This window comes from Ursus maritimus, unplaced genomic scaffold (genome assembly GCF_017311325.1).
Source record: "Ursus maritimus isolate PB19 unplaced genomic scaffold, ASM1731132v1 scaffold_17, whole genome shotgun sequence".
Lineage (NCBI taxonomy): Eukaryota > Metazoa > Chordata > Mammalia > Carnivora > Ursidae > Ursus > Ursus maritimus.
Window position 1 is genome coordinate 13,688,482 of NW_024424119.1, and position 22,816 is coordinate 13,711,297.

At 42.3% G+C, this 22,816-nt stretch overlaps 1 protein-coding gene across 1 annotated transcript in view; it reads left to right on the forward strand.

Annotated features, from left to right (window-relative positions):
• FOCAD (focadhesin) overlaps positions 1–22,816 on the forward strand; it is a 272,312-nt gene that overhangs the window by 206,407 nt on the left and 43,089 nt on the right. The window contains exons 24-29 of the mRNA XM_008689800.2: positions 3,751–3,859; positions 6,637–6,753; positions 9,303–9,541; positions 12,701–12,790; positions 19,311–19,458; positions 21,439–21,558. Of these exons, the coding sequence (XP_008688022.1) occupies positions 3,751–3,859; positions 6,637–6,753; positions 9,303–9,541; positions 12,701–12,790; positions 19,311–19,458; positions 21,439–21,558 (823 nt within the window). The remainder of the gene's footprint in view (positions 1–3,750; positions 3,860–6,636; positions 6,754–9,302; positions 9,542–12,700; positions 12,791–19,310; positions 19,459–21,438; positions 21,559–22,816) is intronic.

Sequence of the window (22,816 nt, forward strand, 5' to 3'; positions counted from 1 at the left end):
TTCCTTTTTTCTTATCCGCTAAATAACATGGATTGACCTTTGACCTAGAGGGTTTCATGTGTCCACATTATCTAGACATATTTAATTGCAGTATAGTTTATCCCTATCATGTCCCAGAACCTTCCGTGACTAAATAGGTTTTGCCTTTAAAAAAAAAAAACCCGAAAACAAAGAACATAATCTACCTCAGAGTCCGCTTTCTACCAGTAATTTCTTAAGCAGGCACGTAATCGTGAAGTCTGATCATAGTACATGATCACTACTCAGCCTCATGTCTTCTGAATAAAGGGAGATAGAGATGGTAATCCTCCCCTGCACTCAGTTCTGTGGGAGGCCCTGGGAAATATCTGTTGACATATCTGTTGACAAAATGAAAACTAAAGTACAGAGAGGCTTCGCTAGGGACTCATTTGTGTCTGCTTATCCAGTTTGGTGAATTGCAGACACAGTGGGGGAGCTCTCAGCTGCATATTGGAGGGGAGGGGGTGCTGGGTCGGGGGCTGCCTTTGACCTTTACCTTTCATAGTTTGTTCCATTATGTAGCCTACTTATATCCTGTTAAAAAACAGTGCTCTGACATTTGCAGCAAAAAGACCGTGAACACTGAAGAATCTCGCAGCTTTCTATTAGACTATAATTTTGCCTCTCTAGTAGCTTTTGCATTTTCCATTCTAAAATTTTATTTCAACAAGATTTTAATCTTCAGATTTGCAAAGCATCGTTTCATGACTAATACCTAAGAAGAGTGTGTTCACATTCTCAGTGGTAGGGAATAAAAATAATTCATGTTCTCGTGGTGCTAAACCTTTTCATCAAAAATTTCTAAGTATTTTGTAGACCTTATCTTATTAAAGCAATGCTGACAATAGTAGGTATGACAGCAAGTGAGGTTCGGAGGCTGAGAGATGAATGATAGTGCAGGGGGAAAAAAATCACTCTGCTGCCCTCTCTTTGCTTTTTCCCACTGGCTTCCTCCAACCATGGGAGGACCCCCACCACCACCTGCTGCCAGCTTAGCCTTCGCTTTCCTGGATCATGGCTGCCACAGGCTGGTTTGGACCATTGTAAGACTTACTTTGTTCTGAGCCCTAAGTTAAATGCAGGAAGTAAAACACCAGTCACAGGATTAGGCTGATTTGCTCATTTAAGAGCAGTTTTAAAGCATCAAGGATAGGGCTAAGGGACAATCAGAACACAGATAAACCCTGATGATTGATGTAAGTTTATTTTCATTGTTATTAATGAAATAGATCTGAACCCAAAGATGAAAATCCCCGAAGGACTGGGTCACTTTACTAATATGTAATGTAATACTTTGTCCCTAAGAAAGCATCATTGTAGCTCATCCTTCCCTGTGCTTTTTAATTAGGTTAATGGCATCAGTTTGTTCCAAAGGACAGTTTAATTAAAATGCTAGTGGTGTTGCCTAGATAAATACTGTACTGATGCTGACATGTTATTATGCAAATTAGTTACTACTGCCCGGCTGGTAGGGGATAGTTATTTGATTCACAAGCTGATGAGTTTTTGCTGAACCGTTTTTAGATTTTCACCTGGCCGGCTCCTCGGTGAATTTGTTTCACTAAATATGTATCGAGCGTCTCCCCTCCATAAATCACTGTGCTAGGCATGCAGGGACTGCAGAGTTGACCAAGACCTGGTCACAGTACCTGTGTGAAGTGTGCGGCTTGGCCCGAGCATTCATTGTGCGGACTGTGACTTATTTTTTCTATTCAAAGATTAATGTCCAAATATGCATTTAGTCTGCAAGCAATGGTCTAATTTCTAGTGGCTTTAAATACATTTTTCTCCATTTTACAAGAACAATACATGTCCAGGAGTGTCAGGACCAGTGAAAGTTCTGAAACAAAATCATTTGGGGGCTCTGTTTTAAAATGGAGACTAGATGTTCTTCCAGAATTTCAGGGTTACAAGAGGACTTTTCATGTCATCTTATGTAATATCCTTGTTTTAAATGATTTGGTACCTGATTTCTGGTGACCATCTGAGTTTTTCTATAGGGTGATAAAAACTAGGGATTGAATTGTCAGATCACTGAGAATTTGAAAATCTTTTTTTTTTTTTTTTTTAATGTAACTTTAGGGATTCATGGCCGATTTGTAGCAGGACAGGCTTTGGGATATTCTCAGCTAAAGGAAAGAGATCCTATTAGAAATAGATTTAATTTTGGTTTTGCTAAGTGATATTATGGCTCGGGTGCCTCGGAATGCCCAGATCTTGCCGTGCTCCCTGGTGTTTTATTATTATCTGTAGGAGTTCACGGTGATCCTTCCTGCAGAACTCTAGCAAACCTTGGTTGAAGGCATCGGCTTCACCTTCAGGTCTTCCTCCTATTTTCTCCCCTCACCCCATCCCCCAATATAAACATTGTTGTGTGATCAAAGAATGGCAGGCCTTGTAGAGGAACGAATTAAGCAGGAGTAGACAGAATGAGCAAGTGCGCAAAGGAAGACTTCACTGAGTTTGACCACCCCAAGGTGGGGAGAGCAGGAAGGCGGGAGGGATTCACTGAATAGGTAGTTGGAGGAACTCGACCATGGCAAGTCCTGAATCCCATTCTTACCCAATGGAAACAAACATGCAAGAACGTGTGTATATACTCACCTTTGACTCCCCACTAACTCACAGGTTCCGTCATCAGCGTGGCCTGGGACCGGAGGTCCTTAGTTTGCACGGGGTGTGGGGCTGGCAATCTCCTCACCCCACAGATCTGTTCCGGTCCTGCACTGGGGTGAGCAGGAGTCATCCTGGCACGTACACACAGGTCAATGTTCAGGTCTTGAGTCCAGGTTTTGGGAAACGGTCTCTGTGTTTATGGGAACCCACAACCAGGACAGAATGGAACCATCCGAGGGCTTGGGTACTCTGTTGCCCGGGTTCCGTTATGACGGAGGTGGCCGACCAAGAGCATCTAGTCAGTGTCCCACTGAAGATTTTCTTCTACAGAATCACGTTGGAATAATGGAATAATATTAAATGTTCATTTTCAGGTGGTAAGTATATTTTAAAAGGTTCAGTTTTTTTCATACTACATCCAGAAGTCATATTTAAGCTTTTGTTGCTAATAATAGAAAAAACACCATTTGGATAATAGGAGAGAGCAACTCTCCATCCAGGTAGTTTAAAAACAGCCCCCCCCCCCTTTTCTTGGCATCTTTTCTAGGGTCTCTAAGTTATATCACAAACCACCTTTAAGGTTGCTGGGTTTGGCATCTCGGGGGAAAGAAGGGGAGGATAATAATAATCATAATAAGCGTGGCAGGTCGCTGTCTAAGTGGCTCACGAGAAGCTGCTTCCACATGCCAGTGCCTGAGAACAGCCAGAGGCCGGTTGCATTCTACTGCGTTCATTCACGCACCTGGCTCCGTGTTTGCAGTACAAATCGATAAAATCCGTATTGGCCAAAGATGAGGTGGAAAGACATAGCTTACGAAATGCCACGTCCAATGATGAAATAAAAGCTTTAGGAAGAAAGGACTTCGATATATGAGCTTAGATTTGTAGGTGACACAGACACAAAAAGCCTAACGACCATACCCGTCCAAGGAGAGTGAAAAATCAGAGCTGGCGTCAGAAGAAGGGAAGAATATCAGGGCACAAGCAGACATGAAGCCCTGTGAGGGAATGGACGTGCTTTTTGACCTCATCTGCCTTCTCTGTAATAATGCCTTCTCTTCTCCCGGCTAATGCCCCCAAATCCTCTCTTGGAATTTTTTTCTTTTTAAACAGGGAGAGCCCAGTGGTCAAGGGCAACGCGCTGTTAGCCTTAAGCAGCCTCGCTGTCGTCGTATCCAGACACGAAGCCAGCCTCTCCTCGGACTCGGAGGGGGTCCCGGAGGTGAGTTAAGGGTGACTTGAGCCAGTTGGGCAATGTTTGAAAAGTGAGCAGCCTCTGTAAGCCTGGCCCTGAATTTATGAGGTTCAAGCCAGTGCCTGCCGCGCACCGAGTCATGCTACTTGATGGTCTTTGCACGGCGAGCTTGAGGGGCTCCTCAGACACTTTGCCTTGCTGCTTTTCTGTTTTGCTTTCTCCATCACAGTTAAGTGGTCATTTCCATTTGAAGGTACCAATTTTATGCAACAGGGGTTGTCTTTTTGTGATTACATCAGTGGTAACCAATCTTAGGAGGTTAACTAGGCTTACTGAAAGTGAACAATGCTGTCAAAAAATGATAAATAAGCAGTGTTTACTGACTGAAAAAAATTGTACTTTGCATTTTAATTGTAGATGTCAATGACAAAGTGCCTATTCATTTTTGCAAGGCATTTATTTCTTAATTAAACATGTGGCGAGCTGGCCAATGTTCATTTCCTATGTACTTTTTCGGATAATTCATATCTGTCAAAATAGAAAGGCATGGATTTATTCTTCTTGTAAGCCCCATTATCTGGTAGCTATCATTATCTGGAGACAATATAGCCGAGTGGTTAAAAAACATAGGCTTTGGAGTGGAAGAGTCCTGTATGAAATCCCAGTACTTGCACTTACTTAGCTCTGTGGTCTATTGTTAGAACCTCGTCTTGCAGAGCCTGTTCCCCCATCTGTAAAGTGGGGATAAGGGTCCTCACCAGACAGGATTGCTGTGAGGATCAAATGAATGAATGTATAGAGCTCAACAGCTGGTAGATACTAAGCATTCAGTCATAGTAACCGTCATCTGACTTCTTGCTGCAAAAACCGGGCTTTAGTCAATGCTGTTCAGCCGGTCTCTGTTCCCTCAGTGTGTCTTATGGGCCATCCGTACTCTTTTTTCATGGTGGAGTTTTTTGGTTGCAAGCAAAGGAACCAACTCTCATCTAAATAAAAAAGCAGAAGGATGTGGCATCCAGAAGCCCATGGAATTGAAGGCAAAGCTGAAAACTGGGTTTGGGGAAGAGCATAAGGCACAGGAAGCAATAGGAGAACCGTCACGGCAGACGACCACCACTGGGACGGATCCGCTCTGATCACGTACTATGCTCGCGTCACTCAAGGGTTAGGGTCCCATGGGTCTCATGCCCACCCCTTGGGCAGGTCAGATGGGTACCTTCGTTGAGCATTTAACCAAGTTTCAAATCATGGAGGAGGGAATTCTCCAAAGGGTGCCATTACCAGTAAACAAGAGAATAGAGGCCGTGTGGCAAAAGCTACAAATGTATATTACTCTTGGGGAAGGGAAAGAGGCCAAGCAATTATTGCATGAAGCATAGAAGTGTAGTTACCATGGGAAAATTTGACTTTAAATGCAGGATTTTACTTTAATGATGAGAAAGATGTTTTATATCCTTGAAAGAGCCGTGGAATCCTTTAGCAGAGACAACGTGCTGAGTAGACTCTATGACCTAAAAAGTTAACGTGCCTTTCTAGGGTCCCTGATTTGGGGCGTTCGTGCAGGGTATTTGCCCCAGCGGTAACCAGGGGTCTAGCTGTGAGTCTGAGTTCCGGACAGTCTTATTCTTCTGTATTTCCCCACCCCTTTGCTCTGGGCTGTAGCACATACTACACGAAACATCGAGAAGCCTCACGACCCAAAGATGGGGCTCTGCTTTCGTTCTTCATCACCGTGTCTTTGGTTGGTATTCAGTACAAACTCAAGACCTCGTTATTTGATTAAAGTTGAAGTTTTCAAACTTTGTTCAAATCTGCATCTGACTAACAACCAAAGATCCCAGGAAGAGGCCTTCTTTGAGTCAAGGCATGAATTCCAAGGATACTTCACACCGCACTGACCTTTGTTGTTTGCCCCACCTGAGTGTGACCTTGTGAGTTAATGGATGCTTTTGACATCCATGGTTCATGAATGATTTTTAAAATCAAGATCTCTTTTTAATGAGTTGGGTTTTGTTGTTGTTTTGGGGTTTTTTTACATTCTCTTTCCTCTTCTTTTCCCAACTGAAGTTCATTTATGCTTTCATACCTAATTAGCGAGGCAAATGTTGTGATGATTCAGAATGATAAATCTATGGTGATAGTAAGCAGAAATGCTAAAGACGGTGATGAGAATTTTGTAGGCTGCTTTATTACCTCCTTTGTGAAATGGCAAGTCATAGAAATGAGACGTTTTGAGTTTTTCTCTGCACGTCTCTCCTTTAACCCCCATGTCACCCTCACTAAACACAGGCGGGCAGTGGAGAGCTCTCAGACACGGTCTGTTTTGCAGCCCCCGTCCTCTCACCTCTGCTTGTCTTGTATAAAAGGTAAATCTTATTCCAGTTGGGGCACAGGCTGAGGCTGTTTATTTGTCAAATATCTATCTGCCTCCTGAAGTCCTGGTGGGTGAAGGTTACTTTTTGATAATAGCACTTTACTCCTTAATACAGAAGGGGGTTGTGCCCCAGATCTAGAAATAATATTTAGGTTTTCTTTTTTTTCCATTTTCATTTCATGTTTTTCCTTTTTTTTTTTTTAAGATTTATTTATTTATCTGAGAGAGAGAGAGAAAGCAAGCAGGGGAGGGGCGGAAGGGGAGGGAGAGAGAATCCTCAAGCAGACACTCTGCTGAGCACTGTGCCCGACAATGTGGGGCTAGATCCCAGGACCCCAAGATCATGACCTGAGCCAAAATCAGGAGTCTGGACGCTTAACCGACCGAGTCACCCACGTGCCCCTCATTTCATGTTTTTCTTCGTCTGCAGGTTCAGCCTAATTTCCTTTCAATGAAGGAGTGGGTTTCCATGGTGTCTGATACTCTCCTGGTCATTGTGGATAGCCATTACCAACCCAGAGGACAACTTTTCTCCTCGTTTTATTATGTAAGTCTGAGAAATAAAATTTAAAAAATGTTTGGAAAAGTCAAAACCCATATTGTTCACATGAAAGCCATACCATAGTGTAATTATTCTCAGTCTTAGCTTAATGTTGGACTCACCTGGGGAATTTGAAGTGTGTGTGTGTGTGTGTGCGTGCACACACGTGTATATATATAAAATCTCTCTGTAGATAGAAAAAAATAAATACCTGTAGGCCTCTCCTCTGATTTAATTGCTTAGGAACGGACCATGGGCATCCTCAGTATTTTGAAGGGTTTCTAGATTATTCCCATGTGTAGTCAGAGGCAAGAGCTACAGCTGTAGTGAAAGAAACGTTGGTTAAAGATTGGGGTCCCTGAGTTTCTAGTCCTAGTGTTTTTAAATTCCAGGATATGTGACCACAGGCAGTGCATGTAATCTCTTTGGGCCTTTGTTTCCTTACGTGTGAAAGGAGGCAAATTGAACAATGTTCTCTCTAGCGATTATAGCCCCAGCTCTACCCCTTACTGGTTTTGTGACTGTTGACCTGATATTTCACCCCTCATTTTTATTTTCCTTACCTGTACGATGAAGGTAAAAAATTAATGCTTTGCCAACTTCATAAAAGATTTGCGAGGATCACATGATATAACCGGTGGGAAAATGTTTTGAAAACTGTGAAATACTCTGTACATACCAAGGAATATTGTTGTTGCTCAGAAAAAAGCTCCTGTCACGTAGTCACTCTTTTTCTTCATGCTGATATCCTAAGATCTGAAACAAACTGAAAACACACTTTTTTCGGTTTAGGCTTTATTTCCCCTTCATTGGCTCTAGTGCATGCCTTATTTCTGTATCTGCCCGGATTTTTTTTGGTTCTGCCTATCACTCTCCACTGCTTAGGGAATTACAGTGATCATGGGACAGTCAGCTGAGTGGAAAAGGATTATAGTCGATTTGAATAAAAATATAGCACAGGTCGTGAACTGTTGCTAAGATCATGAATTGAGCCTGAAACTCCATTGCCTTGTCTTCTCTGTACAGCATTCTGCGTGCCTCTGTCCTCCTGCTATTGGGAGGACCTGGTACGTATTCCTCTGGGCCTCGGAGTCTGGAACTAGGATTTGTAACTATACTTGGGGACAAACAAATGACTTGCAGATAATACAGAATTAAATTGGAAGGTAGATTTTCCTCAAGTCATTGGATTATGACCATTTCTTTGCTGTCAGCAATGTTCTTACTCCTTTAACGATGGATGAAAAGCTAGTTTATATTAGAGGTCTTTGCAATAGCTCCCTGGTTCAGATATTCACCAGGACAGGGTATTCTATGAGATTTCTAATCACGCTGCTTAGTTCTCGCAAACCAAGAAAAATAATCTCCTTAGTAGCCAGCTCAGGTTGCCGCTTACCTTTGTGATTTTTGCATTATTCTGCCTCTTCAAAGCCCTGATTCGAAAGTCACTCTCTCGACTTCCCGACTTCCCCTGTTGGGGCAGCTGGGTCACTTTGAATAGTATTGTCATTGCAATAATGCTCTGTTAACTTGAAGAATACCTTAGCACATGTTTGCGTTTTGTCCTTGAAGTACTAAAGCTTAGAGAGCAAATGGGTACAGAATTAAACACACTTTTTAATGTGCTTTGATTGCAAGGGACAGCCCAGCCTTTATGGTGTGTCTGAAAATTTGAAGTGGGTAATAGTGTGGAATGAGAAATGGGCTTTCTTCCCCCACTTGAGACATATTTATAACTGTCTACCATGTGTGTTGGAGCTCCCTCACATGGGATTCTTGTAGAAGTTCTTCCATACTCAGCTGCCCTGCCATTTTATTAGGGCTGTTATTCATTTCTTTTCCCATAATTACAATATAGGAAGGAGCGTATAGAGCTCTCCCATTTCGTTTTGAATAGCTGGTTATTGCTTTGTAACCAGAGGCTTTTAGGATTTCAACTTCCTTTTTAATTAAAAGGAATTAACCCCCTGTAGGAAATAATCCATCTACTGGGAAGCGTTCCCACCAAAAATTTTGGGACATCTGCCAATAGATCCCCGTGCTGAACTGAACTTACACTTCTTCCTTCGTACTAAACTTTAACAACCACCCCCACCACACACACGCTTTCTTTCTTCCCTGGAAAACTGGCTTTCTGGACGTTTATAGTGTGGCTTGGTGGTTTCTCCAAGCTTGGGTAACTTCACTTCAGGTTTTGTTGTTTTGTTTTGTTTTGTTTTTTAGTAAACACATGTGGGCTTTCAAAACACTGGATTTTTTTCAGGCTGTGTAGTCAGGGAATTCACACCCTGTAAAAAAAGACTTAATTTTTTTGTTTTCAGATTTAAAAGGATATTATCAATCAACTGATTGTTTAGTAGCAAATTGCTTCAGGAAGGAAGGGTGAAAAGGGGACCTACCCAAACACAGAAATAGGGTTTTTTAAATGCTATTTTTGATTGGCGGGGGTGGATCTAAGAGCCGCTGATGTTGTGTGGTGCCTCTGTGATAGGTATGCTTCCTTCATGTTTTAAACAAAAGGCCAACCCCTGTTTTCTTCCTTTGGCATGTCCTAGAAATCCTATTCTGGTGAAAACACAGCTAGCGCGATTGCCCGCTCCGCTGCCGCCACGGCTTTGTCTCTCCTCGTGCCAGTTTTCATTATTTCTTGCAAAGAGAAGGTTGAGGAAATCCTAAACATGCTGACTGCCAGGTTACCTGGGAAACCAAGAGCCGATGAGTCTCAAGCCGTGCAAATCCACATGGGCCTTGCTTTGGGGATGTTTCTCTCTCGCTTGTGTGAGGAGAAACTCAGGTACAGTTGATGAAAATATTCCTCCTTTTCGTCTTTGTGATGATGTAGGCAGACGATGCGATGCACGGGCACGAACGTTCACGAACATTCTGTCTGAGCGATTATGTGGTTGCTAAACTTTTTGAAATGGGCACAGCGACCCTTTCTTGTCCTTTGTGAATGCATCTGGCTTTCCAAAATGCCATCACGAAGATATTAGTGTATTTTTAGGGTTGCTCTTACGAAGGTGATGGTGACTTGAACACCATTCCATGCTTCTGAAAGCTCTGGATATGTCCATGTAATACATTTGAGGAAAAGTGTGGTCTTGTGGGGCTAAAAATTAAAAAGCTGCTTTTCCCCCCCTGGTTTCTAAGGGTGAAAATAATTGTTGATCCTTTATTGATATTACTATAAAATGGGAGGAGAAGATTGGAGTATCCCTGCTGCCTGAGGGCACTGGGAATCACCTGGGTCACCAGAGAACTGCATGTACCCAGTTTTAAAGATTGCTTTTATCCTGTGCCCTAGCTACATTTTTATAATCCTTAAACAAGAGTCTTAATCTGTGTATATTATACTGTGTGCTTTATTCCATTTGCTCAGTTTTGGGCTGCTGACTTTATCCTTGAATGGAGCTAACCGAGTATCAAAGACCCAGGTGGAAAATTCCACTAGATGGGAAAGTTCTCTTGTGCATGAATCTGCCTTGGTTGTGTTGTCCGTTCTATTTATTCTTTATTTTGTAACACGTCTTGGAATTTTATATATCCAGGTTGATTGCAGTGTGGTACAACATGAATATTTGAATATCATGAATATTTAGATGTTCACTGACTTGGAATTCAGCCCCATTTTCCCCCCCGCACTGGAAATAGGATAGTTGGGAGAGGCATCCTGTTGTGACGTTCGATGTCCTTAAACTTCCCTGGTTGGCAGATTTTAACGGTCTGTCCAAAGCCAAGAGACGGTGTCGATGTGGGTAAACTGGATGACATTATGCTATATTTAGATTTCAGTTTGAAACCAGTGGTTAAGTTTGCATTTGTAATTTACATAGCTTTGTGCAAACACCATTATGTGAAACCTTTATGAGAACTGCTATTGATCTAGGGAAATACTATCTTTCAGATGATCATTTGCAGCTCTTGGAAACATCTGTCAGATGATTGGGAAGATTGGCTTCGTCTTTGTGATCATAAATGAAAACGTTTCTAGAATGTTCATTTTGTTCTGTTGACCGGCATTCGTATTTATAGGCCTGGTTCTGGACATGAACAAAAGGCTGCCCTTTGCATGTGAATTGACTGTTACATATCTCGTGTGTGTGACAGAACGCAACATGTTTTTTAAAGACTTAAAACTTGAAAGTGATTTTTTTTTCCCTTTGCTACTATGCTACAAATGGCAGTTTCTTCACCATCTGTGTTCATGCTCTTTCTTCAGTATCTTTCAAGCAACACGTTTTACAACTAAAAATGAGCCATGGCAGTTTAATTCCAGGCAACTCATTTCATCCTATCTTGGCTCTGGCTCCCCTCTTCATTAGTTTAGGATGAGATGCTGCTGGTTTTAGGGTTTGACAAGCTTGCACTCGAGGTTAATTTAATCATGCTACCTGGAGAAACCTGAAGGATTCATCCCAGTTCCTAGATTACCTTCTACCCCTGTCTGTCTTACTTGACGTGGCACCTGCAGGAGAACCTGGGGACGGACACCAGGAAGCTCTTGCCAAGGCCGAACGGCCTCAGAGTCCGTGCGGATTTTTAATTTGCTCTAATGATCTGTTTGGACAGTGTGCTTCCTCTCTTGGCCAGTGTGGGGTGCTGTAGGTCCTCGCGTAGTTATTCATGTTTCCCACCTTCCTAATTTCTCAGAGCCGAGGAATCTGAAATATTTGCCTTTTGGTGCTGATAAGTATTTTACTAAATAATGACAATGTCACTCGAGAATGACATTTTTGGAGGAAGTTTCCATTTTTCTAAAATTAAGGTCATGATTTTGAGGGCTGTTGACTCTGAGTCATCGGCGACATCCAGTAAGTGGCCCCGCATGACCCCCCCCCCCAGGGATATAGGACTAGGACAGTATGTTGGGCTCAAGATGGAAAAATCAGCTTGTAGAAAAGAATCATGACAATCCATTTTTTGCCATGGCTTATGAAAAAGTCGCCTGAATTTCAATTCCGGTCTAAAATTTATTCAGAAAAGCATATTATTCCCAAGCTTGCTTCTGTCATAACTCCCAGAGGATACTAGTAGGATCTCTTCAGCATTTGTTTAGGATAGTTATTTTACTCCAGAGAACAACTATTATAGGACTTAGAGCTATTAAAACTGTGTGTGTGTGTGCGCGCGTGTGCACGTGCGTGCGTGTGCATTCGCTAAATGCAAAACGTAATCCTTCACCTCAGGCCAAACCACTATATTCTTGGTTTGGGAGACAGTGTTTAAAGTGTCCTGTGGCTGGTTGGCATTCCTGGGACTGCATTCCACTGAGCATGGTCCGAGGGAACAGCAGTGACAGTTGACATGTTAGGAACCCCCGGACAGTCAAGTGTTGGTGACGAAGCCCATAACTCTGCCTGAAAAAGTTTTCTTTTACTGTAGAAGTCCTAGTTCTCACCAAGACCATTGCAAAACCACATCAATTACCCTCTAACGGCAGAAAAATGTATGGCTGGGTTCCCCCCCCTTCTGAAAAAAACAAACGTAAGAAAAAAGGAATAGAACAGCCTTCACAATTGAGACATGAAATCAGAAGTAACAGTCTTTGCAAGAAAGAGATTTGGAATGATTATTGTTAATTTCAGCTTCATGGGTTGTTAAATCTTCCCAAGAAAATCACGTTAGCATTCTTAGAAATGTTTCTGGAATTCTGATTTTGGTTTTTATTTTTCAGTGGTTTAAAAGTGGAATGGGCTGAGGAAATACAAAAGTAGCAGTTTTTGAGTTTATTGGTTTACAAGTGATTAAAGTGTTCGGGAACTCAGTTATTAAATTCTCTGACTCGGTTTCTCTGTCTGCAAAATAAGTGTATGTGGGTCATCAATATTATTGTTACTTTTATGTTTTTTTAATGAAATGAATGTTCAGTAAAATATTAAGAGGAACTATATAGTATTTTGGACATTTGAATGATTTTTAAGTAACTGAATTTTTCCTTTTGGTCTTTGCCCAGTGATATCTCTGGCCAACAGATGAACCTTCTTCTGATGAAGTCTCTGGATGCCCTGGAAAATTGCTGCTTTGATCCTAGTCTTGAATATAAGTATGTTGGTTCCATTTCCTCTCTGGTACTTGGGGATTGAATCTTTCTCTGCCGTAAACTTTCCATTCAATCGTGAAATACTTGTAGGACTAGATCTTGAATTCCTTTGTAAAGAGTTTTCAGTAATAATCAGAACCTGTAGTTAAAGGTACTTGTTCTAAAAACCATGTTTCAGCAATAGACAGTTTGCTTCAATGCAAAGCAATGAATGTCATTTCATAGCTGTCATTAAGTTATTAATACCTTGTTCTGTCTTGTACTTATCATAGGAAGCTTGTATCTGGAGACTTATATGCATGCCGTAACCTTTTTAAATAGTTGAAACTATTCTGTGAATTTGATTGGACAAAGAGAACCTTTGACCCATGGTTTAGATTTCCCTTGTGAAATCCAATGACTGAAGAATCAAAACGGAAACAAATATAGGTTATACTCAGGGCTCCCAAATTCCTCAATATTAATAGTTTATCCCTGCCCCACCGCAAACTTCATGCTTTTTAAGGATTTTGTCTATTAAACTAAATATCTTAAAAATTTATTATTCCAATCATGAAAGGTAACCAAAACAAAAAGGAATAATTAGAAAAGAATGCTTTGCACCTGGCTGGCTTCGTCGGTAGAACACGCAGCTCTTAATCCAGGGGTTGTGAGTTCAAGCCCCACGCTGGATGTAGATATTACTTAAAAATAAAATCTTTAAATAAAAAAAAAAAGAATACCTCAAAAAACTGTTAAACATACTCATTTAGTGAGACATTTGATGTTTTAATTAGCCTGTGGCTTGTGTGGAAGAATATAGTTTTATTAGGCTTCCTGAAATACTAGCACAGTCGAGGACTTAACATTATATCTTTTCGGATTTCCACGTGTTTTGGAACCTATAAGTTTAGATCCTCTGGTATTCATTGTTACTAAAAAACTCAACAAACTGTAAGCACTAACCTCCAGTTTATTAACTCATTTACTTTTCGCTGTTAGGGGCACTGCTCAAATGTGACTGTTTACATATGTGGCCTTTAAGAACTTGTGATCTAAAGTTACATTCCTGTCATCTAACCTGTTACGTTCAGACAGAGAAAAGAGGAAGTAGTAGAAGTAACTGCATATGTCAGATATTTCATTATGAGTAGATAAAGTCAAATCTTCACTTGGTAGGTGGTGGTTATAGGACCTTCTTTCAGATGCTGGCTAAGATTAGATAAGAATCATTGACATCCACCCAGTTTATCATGAAACACTTTAGAGATGAAATGAGATGTTTTAAGAGCGCGGTTTTGCGTATGGGAAAAGAGAATTCAGTGGTAGGATTGAAGTCTCTTGAAAGTAGAAAATGACTAATGGGAGGGATAGGGCCATTTCGCTGTTACCTGGTGTGATGGACAGATATTTTGGAGCCCAATCCGTCTGTTGGTGGTGTTGCCTTTTCCAACCAAGAAGTAAGACAGAGTTCTCTCCCCCTGCCCCGCCTTGCCCCAAAGGTATTCATCGTAGCTATAGCTCAGGGGATTATAAAGCTGGGAACGGATTTGTGGATCAACTTACTGCAGGCTCTCAGCCAGTTGTAACAATCGGGAATGATTTACAGGCATCACCTCCGTCAGTCTGCAGGAAGTTTATTTCAATGAAGGAGAACCATAGAGATGACGGAACTGTCCACAGTGTGGGTACTTATGCATGTAAACACCTCATATGCGTAAGGACGTTTCACTTTATTGTTAACTATATCGAGAAGATTCTTATTTCTTCATTATTCTTTCTTGATTCTTAACCTCCCTAATGATCAGCTGTGTTTGGGAGAGGAAAGGGTGGGCCCAGATGGGGACTAATCCTGCAGAATTAGGTGGAATAGAGTCATCAGAAATCTCCTGTCCATTTAGTAAAGTCCTGCTTGTCTCTCAGAGCTCAGTTAAAAGCCCAGATCCTTCAAGAAACTCTCCATCTTCTTCAGACTCCCGTTCTTTCTGCAGTTAATGAAGTTTAGTATTTTGTCATTCCTAATGCTTCGTGGCTCTTTAGTGCTCAGGGTAGCTCTGTCTCTGGTTTCAGTTCAGCTAATACCAAGCAGCCGCGTACTGTGCTAGGCATTTTCACATCCGTTTCTCCTGTCATTCAGCCCCAGGGACAAGCTAAATATTGCTACTAAAACAGGAACACTCGTCGCTTTGGTTTGCAGTCTCACAAGAGACTGGCTCAAGGTCACACAGTCAGTGGCAGCTAGGGGAGAAGCCTAGGTTGTCTGCCTTCGGAGCCATTTCTCTGTCTCTTAACATAGTTCGGTGTGGAGAACACATTTCAGTTGAAAGGAAGCAATTTGACACCTGACACTATGGTGTTTACTACTCTCTTTGACATGTGGGTATGTCTCACTAATAAAAAGAGAGGCAGACACACTAGACCCAGGCGTAAAGTATTCCCCTGACTAATGAGATTCAGGAGTCTAGGGCAGTCCTCCCTCAAGTGAAATAGTGGAAGCATTACCAGGAGGTAGTTAATAGATCTGGGAGCTTGCTACCTCAAGTGATAGAATTCACCCAGAGCAAATTCACCACGCTTCCTTGATCTAATGGACACGACCCTGCTGAGAGGACCCGGCGCCTGGGCCGGTCCTGGTGTGTGGCCTTATCACTTACATGTTGCTGCCATCTAGTGGTACTTATTGTGCCATTGCAGTCCTCACAGCCTTAACTAGTCCGGCCATCCATCAATGACCTGAGCGTTGGTTAATTACTATTGAGCTTTTACAAATACGATAAGATCTGTATAGCACTTTGCAAAGGGCAAAGCGCTATACAAATGTTAACTGTTATTAGAACTAATTATTAGGTGGCCTCATACTTAATCTGCAGGGTTGTCCACAATAAAGTAAAGAATTAAAGATTCATCTCTGGTTAATTTTAGAAACAATTTATCATTATATCTCAGTTGATATAGCAACACACAGCAGAACTGCACAGCTTTTAAGTCTCAGATTTTCTTTTCGCCAGTGATATTTTAATGTACTTGGATAAGAGGGTCAAATAAGTAAAGACATTATAGGGCATATATTTTAAAACTCACATTCTCTGTCATTTGTTAGTATTCTTAAAGATTCATGTTAGTAATTCCAAAACCTGAAATTTATAGTTAATGTTATCATTTTTAAAAAAATTTCACCTAAGACACCACCATGGAACTCCTTTTTGTGTTGAGTGGAGAGAAAAATGTGGAAGCTACCTTTGCCCAAGTGACTCTTGGTTTACGGTTGGCAAACATATCAAAGGGGAGCTAAGATGAGGTGAATGCATAGCAGTACTGACCTAAGCACCTAGGAGAATCTTTAAGACTCAGGACAAAAAAATAAACCCATTAAAATATAGACCACTTGGAAATCAGAAGAAAATATCAGGAATAAAACTTCAGGACTATCTTCTTGGAGCCTGCTGGAAAAATGAGACAGAGTAGACGAGTTCAGAAGGTCAATAGATGCATTCACCCTAGCGTATTTATACTGGCACACATTTATACATAGTTAGATTATATATTCATATATGACCACAGTCATTGACCATTGTGGCAATGAATAGAATCGTTGGTGAATGGTAACCTTGCCCAAGAATAGTTATGCTGTGACAATATTAGGTAAATGTAAACTAGAAACCACGATATCTTTTTTTAAGCCTTTGTGCCTGTATGCCTTGGGGTGGTAAAAGAGGAGTTTTAGTCCAGGGGATAAAGATGTTTGCATGCCCAGAAGAGCCCCCAAAAGCGAGACTTAGGATACCTGCTACTTATTGGGAAAGATGAACCCCAATACTTAAGTGAGCTTTGAGAGGTATCCTTTTCCCGCATGAAATCTGACACTCCTCTTTCTTAAATTAGTCTGGCAAGAAACGGAAATTGAGTTTTCTTGATTGAGTCTTGGGTAACATATTCAGTGTATTTTACAACGGGTAAATTTCGCCTCCAACTGAATATAAGAATCCAGTCTCGTTTCTGTTGTTTTTCTTGTAGATCTTCTTCCACTGTAGACTCTCTTGGAACCCTGCGTTGGGTCAGTTCTTCAGCATTCAATAATTACTGATTGAACTCTGTCCCTGTCAAAGCAGTATGCTAAATGCCGCAGGTGCTGTGGTGAGGGAAAATCAGAAAACGTACCCGGCCTTGTGGAGCTTACAGGCTAGTGAAGGACATGGGCAGAAATCAAACAGTCCTTCAAGTCATCCTCATCAGAATTTATCATTAAGGGACACCTGGGTGGTTCAGTTGGTTAAGCATCTGGCTTTGGCTCAGGTCATGATCCCAGAGTCCTGGGATCAAGCCCCACATCAGGCTCCCTGCTCAGCGGGGAGCCTGCTTCTCCCTCTCCCACTGTTCCTCCCCACCTCCCTCATACTCACTCTCTCTCAAATAAATAAATAAAACCTTTTAAAAAAAGAGAGAGAGAGAGAATTTATAATTAAAGTTATCTGAATTAAATTAGTATGGGGTGTTTTGGGAGAGTCCCGAAGAGGTTCCCTGCTGGGCCAGAGAAGGTGTCCCTGAGGAAGTAACATTTGAAATCTTAATCGAAAGTAGCAGTTAAATAGTCAAGAGGGAGCAAAAGTCAGATTTTTCAAAGTATTAATCACATTTTGTCTAACTACATCTTTGGTTCTAATTTTGTCAAATTTTTATATGCACCAGTATAGAAAGAGCCAAAAAACCCCAAAAAACAAAAAAACTTCCCTGAAGATTCTAAGTGGAAACAAAGACCATAAATCCATACTAATGAAGAGCGCCTGTCCTCTTTCAGAAACGTGATTTGTCTCAAAAGCATGCAGTGTTCAGATGTTAGATGCTGGTTTAACTGGTTGGAAATGCATTATGCTAGTTGAGCTTTGTCGTTAAGTCCCTGTAAGCCGTAACAGCAGTTCTGCCTGGCTAATGATGGATTATTACTGCAGTAGCTTCTTTACAAAGGATTCCCGATGCCAGATAGTTATGCAATAGAACCTAGAAAAACACGCTCGAGATACGGTGCCTTCGCATAGGCATTTCATCAGGGCATCCCTGCGGGGCACTGAGAGGGGCCTGGGGCTTGGCAGATGGAGCAGGAGGCTGGGAATCCAAAACCCCCGTCTCCTGGCCACGCTCTGCGGGAAACTCTCCGTATGACCTTGAACAAATCCTGTAGCTTCTCTGTCCTTTTGGGTGTCTCTTATCCTTTGTGGATGCTTCGTTTGCGAGAGGTGTTTGAGGGAGGGAACTCACATGTTCGGGAAATGATGTGAAGGTTCTTGATGCCAGCCAAGGACATAAATACTATATACGAGCAAAATGACGTTCGGGCACTGAACTATGTTCCTGGAGAAATGCCCTGGAACGGCGTCTTCAGCGGCAGATATCATGACAGGCAAGCCAAACCAGAGCTGGGACGATTTCTGAAAACCACTCAATATTTCCTCAATTCAAAACACAACAATGATGACAAAAACTTTTTTTTTTTTAAGTAGAAAAATCACCCTACAGCTGCATTATCTTATCATACTAAGTAGGAGTTTTCTGGGAGAACATTTTTTTTTCTTTCAGTGGGTATGTATTCTTTCCCAAGAATTGGGGCACAAAGCCTAAGATTCCAATTGAATTGTCACATGGGGTAACTTTTGACAAGCCTGTCATTTGTCCATTTTCTCTTCTGACCCAGTGGTACTCTGAGGGATCAGAGGGGAGAGGAGGATTAATGTCATTGTGCACAGACAAATACACAGTTTCTTTAAGAAATTCCACTTGTGGAAGTTGACTAGGAAACACGAAGCACTTAGCCGTTCCTCATCATCATGCCTTGCGACGTATCCCCCCGTCATTAGTCAGATGTCCTCAGCTCATATTCTGAGATGGAGTCTTTTCTGTCATGCAGTTCGTCATGGCGCACTCCACGTGCAGACACGGGGATGGTGCAGAGGCCCACAGAACTTCTCTCAGTGCAGGGATAGAGCTGGTTTGACTTGACTTCTTATTCATCCTCCTACCTCACCATAGAGCTTAGGTCAACTCTATTTCATATTTTCGTCTATTCTTCTCCAGTGGGTCCACAGCACTAACATGGGCCAGAGACCCCTGTTTTGATAAAACATTTTCCGCTTGGGGGGGGTTGGCAGTGGGTGTGCCTGTGGTGGTTCATGGGGCACACTTACACACCAGGCAGCAGACCGAGAATCCAGCCCTCTCGGGGCGCCTCGGTGGCGCAGTCATTAGGCGTCTGCCTTCGGCTCAGGGCGTGATCCCGGCGTTCTGGGATCGAGCCCCACATCAGGCTCCTCCGCTGGAAGCCTGCTTCTTCCTCTTCCACTCCCCCTGCCTGTGTTCCCTCTCTCGCTGGCTGTCTCTCTCTCTGTTAAATAAATAAATAAAATCTTAAAAAAAAAAAAAAAAAAGAATCCAGCCCCCTTATCTCAGGTGGAAGAGCAGTAGAAACTCCCATGATGAGTGAAGAGTGAACCTCTGGTGATTTTAACACGTCTTTTTTTTTTTCTTTCTTTCTTTGTTTTTTTTTGCATCGAAGCACGGGCTGTATATTGGGAGTTGGACTTGTTCTGTCCCTCATGAGCCACAGCAGCCAAACGGAGTCTCGAGTTCACGTGGCGGCATCACTTCGGAAGCTCTCGACGTACCTGGACGACAGTGGGAGCCAAAGCAGAACATTTCAGGAGGTAGGAGCGCAAGGTTAAGGCTTTCTTCCCTTTGTTGTCTTTTGTTTCCCTGTGGCCGCTTCTTTTCTACTTCTCATATTTTGGTAACCCTGAAATTAAATTTTTCCTCAGTTTCAACTGGGATAAGGAGAAAGATCTGAGTGGCAAACAGCCTATATTAGATCATAAGGTTTTCAAACTGTGCAGCTGTTTAAATCAACTCAGACGTAAATGTGGCCCATAAGATAAGAGCCTTTAGCAAATGCAAAAACCCAAGGCAGCATCGCTCGAAGGCACTTTCTAAGAAGAGCTGCGGATTTCTGGAGGAAGGTTAAATGGAGATTTTTAGAATTACGCCCAAGCCAAGTGTAACTTTAAAAAATGGCCAGGAATCAGCTTAAGAAACTGCAGATTGGAAAAGGCATTTGATTTTTTTTCTTTTTTCTTTCCTTTTCTTTTCTTTTCTTTTCTTTCTTTCTTTTCTTTTCTTTTCTTTTCTTTCTTTCTTTTCTTTTCTTTTCTTTTCTTTTTTTAATGTCAGCCAGCATGAAAAATCATTGAGGAAATTCCCTTTACCACATTTAATGAAAAGATTTTTCTGTTACGGTGCAAAAATAACTCTGAATTGCAGTTCATGGGACACAGCTCTTGTGTGTCGACCGTGTTCAGAGGGAGCGTCTGAGGTGTGTGTCTGTGCCCAGGTGAAGCTGAAGGGCCTGGGCTCTGTCTTTGGGAGGACCCAGGGATGACCTTTCGGCCTGGCCAGATTCTCGGTCTCATTAGAGCAGATTCTCTTTTCTCCGGGCCTGCCCACGAGCTATTGATGAGTACATAAAGGCTGCTGTGTTCCCCCGCGCAGCTCCCCTGCTTTCAGCAATAGGACTTGTTGAATCGGTGAATTTCTTTGGGGCACAGAGGCTTGAAGTTTTGTTCTAATACGTGCACCACATTTCCATCTTTAAAGCAGTTGCAGAGCGCAGTTTAAAAGGACGTATCTTTTTGAGCAAAGGGAGAAAATTTTGCCACCAAGGGCCAATTTGATTCATAAACGAAAGCAGGGCTTTTCGAGTTGATGCTTTGGTCTGCCTTGATGTTTTGATTTAAAAGGCCTCGAGCAGGCAGTTGGGGTTTTTTCCCCTCCCTTCTGATGTTTTAGTATCCAATTTCTACCTTAGGAAAGCTTCCTTTTTTCATGCTGTAGCTTCCAGGGTCTGGAGTTGAACATTTCCACTTCGCCTTATCAGCATCTTTGTGAAGGAGGGCTTCAGGAGGAAAACGTGAGGTAGCGGGGAGGAGGTGGTTAACCAGGATTTGCAAAAATTGAGGCTCAAGTGGATTGAGCGACTTGCCCGAAGTTTCTTAGCCCGTCAGTGGTCAATGTGGGACATACACCTGCGTGGACCATCTTGACTCCCAGCATTCTTTTATTTATAATTTGTTCATTTATTCATCTATTCATTTATTAAATTAGCACACCAGTGCTCTGAGGTAAGAAATATCCCCTCTGTTTTACACAGTTTATGCGACTCTAAAACGCACACGCCTGGCCACTATGCCCCAGTCCTTCTACGAGGGAATCTTAATTCAGCCATGCGTCACGTCTTTGAATTTCCTCTCCGGCTTGGCCGTGGATCGGAGCGCATGGCTGTTAGTAGCATTCACCGGTGAAGAAAATCTAGCCTCTGCTGTTGATAGATCCAGTGTTCTGACAGGAGATGCTAATTTTGAGTCCAAAGACCTGGGTTTGAATCTCAGCTCTGTCACTGGCAAGCTATATGTAGTTGGACCTCAGCATCCCTACCTGTAAAGTGGGAATTCTGACACGCATCTCGGAACATCGTTGGGACAGGTCAGGCAATGCAACAGTGCCTGGTCTGTGGTAGGTGTGCTTGACCCCGGTCCTTATCCCGGAGAGAAGTTGGACGGAACGCTGGTGTCCACTAAACCGTGTTCTTTTGTTTTCCCTCACGAAGAAACATTTCCTGCCATCTCTTCTTCTAGGTCCTGGCCTATACCCTCAGCTGTGTATGTACCTCAGCGTTCAGTACCGGGATTGTTGAGGCTGAGGAGGCAGAGGAGGTCATGAACAAGCTTCGGATGTTGGTGGAGAACAACCAGCAGGTTGGACTGCATGCCCTCATCTCTCCTCTCTTTAGGTCTCCTGTTGCTGCTGAGTCCTAATTTTGACGGACTCTGATGAGACTATTACCGGAATGTTTTCGTGCCCAGAACTGAGGAACTTCTTTTTTTTTTTTTTTTTTAAGATTTTTTAAAGAATTTACTTAGAGAGAGCACAAGTGGCCGGGGGCGGGGGGCAGAGGGAGAGGGAGAAGCAGACTCCCCGCTGATCAGGGAGCCCGATGTGGGGCTCGATCCCAGGACCCCAGGATCATGACCTGATCCAAAGGCAGATGCTTAACTGACTGAGCCCCCCAGGCGCCCCTAGAACTGAGGGACTTCTCACTTTCTCACCACTGTAGCCAACGGTCACAGATGTCTTTTTTCTCTCCTTATACTTTATCTTTTGTAGGTACTTCTTTTTCCTTGTCAGAGAGAATGTGAAAGGCTTTTCTCTCTCTCCATCTGTATTTATAAAACCTTCAAACATGTGGCTAGGGATTGTAAGGCTAGCGATAACAATGTGTAAAGGTGTGAGTACTTAATGGACTCTGATAAGGTCAAACCTCAGCAAATTCAAAGCAGAGAATCTCTGCTCATGACTGAACATGCATGGGACAATTTAAACACCTATAAATTAAATTAAATACCTTTAAAGTGTTCCCTCTGAAATATTATTCAGCCTTAAAACGGAAGGCAATTCAGACACATGCTGCAACATGGGTGATCTTGAGGACATTATGCTAAGTGAAACAAACCAATCACAAAAAGACAAATACTGTATGACTCTATTGATACGAGGTACTTGGAGTAGTCAAAAGCTTAGAGACAGAAAGTGGAAAGATGGTCACCAGGAGCTTGGGGAGGGAGGATGGGGAGTTCTTGTTTAAGGGGTACAAGTTTCGAATTTGCAAGATTAAAGAGTTCTGGAGACGGATGGTGGTGATAGTTGCACAGTAGTGTGAATATACTTAATGCCACTGACCTGTACCCTGAAAAGCGGTGAAGAGGGAAAATTGTATGTTATGTGTATTTTACAATTAAACTGAAAAATATGTTCCCTCTGATTACACATGTTGTAAAATTGCCCCGTCTGGATTTTTTTTAGATTTCTCCACAGTCCCAATTTTGGCCATGGTGGATTCTTGCAGGATTCACTGGTGATTAGCTAATATTGTATTGTTTCGGTACTCTTTTCTGGATCTGTGACTGCTCACTTAAATTCAGAATAGGTTTTGCAACGCCAGGATGTGGAAGTTTG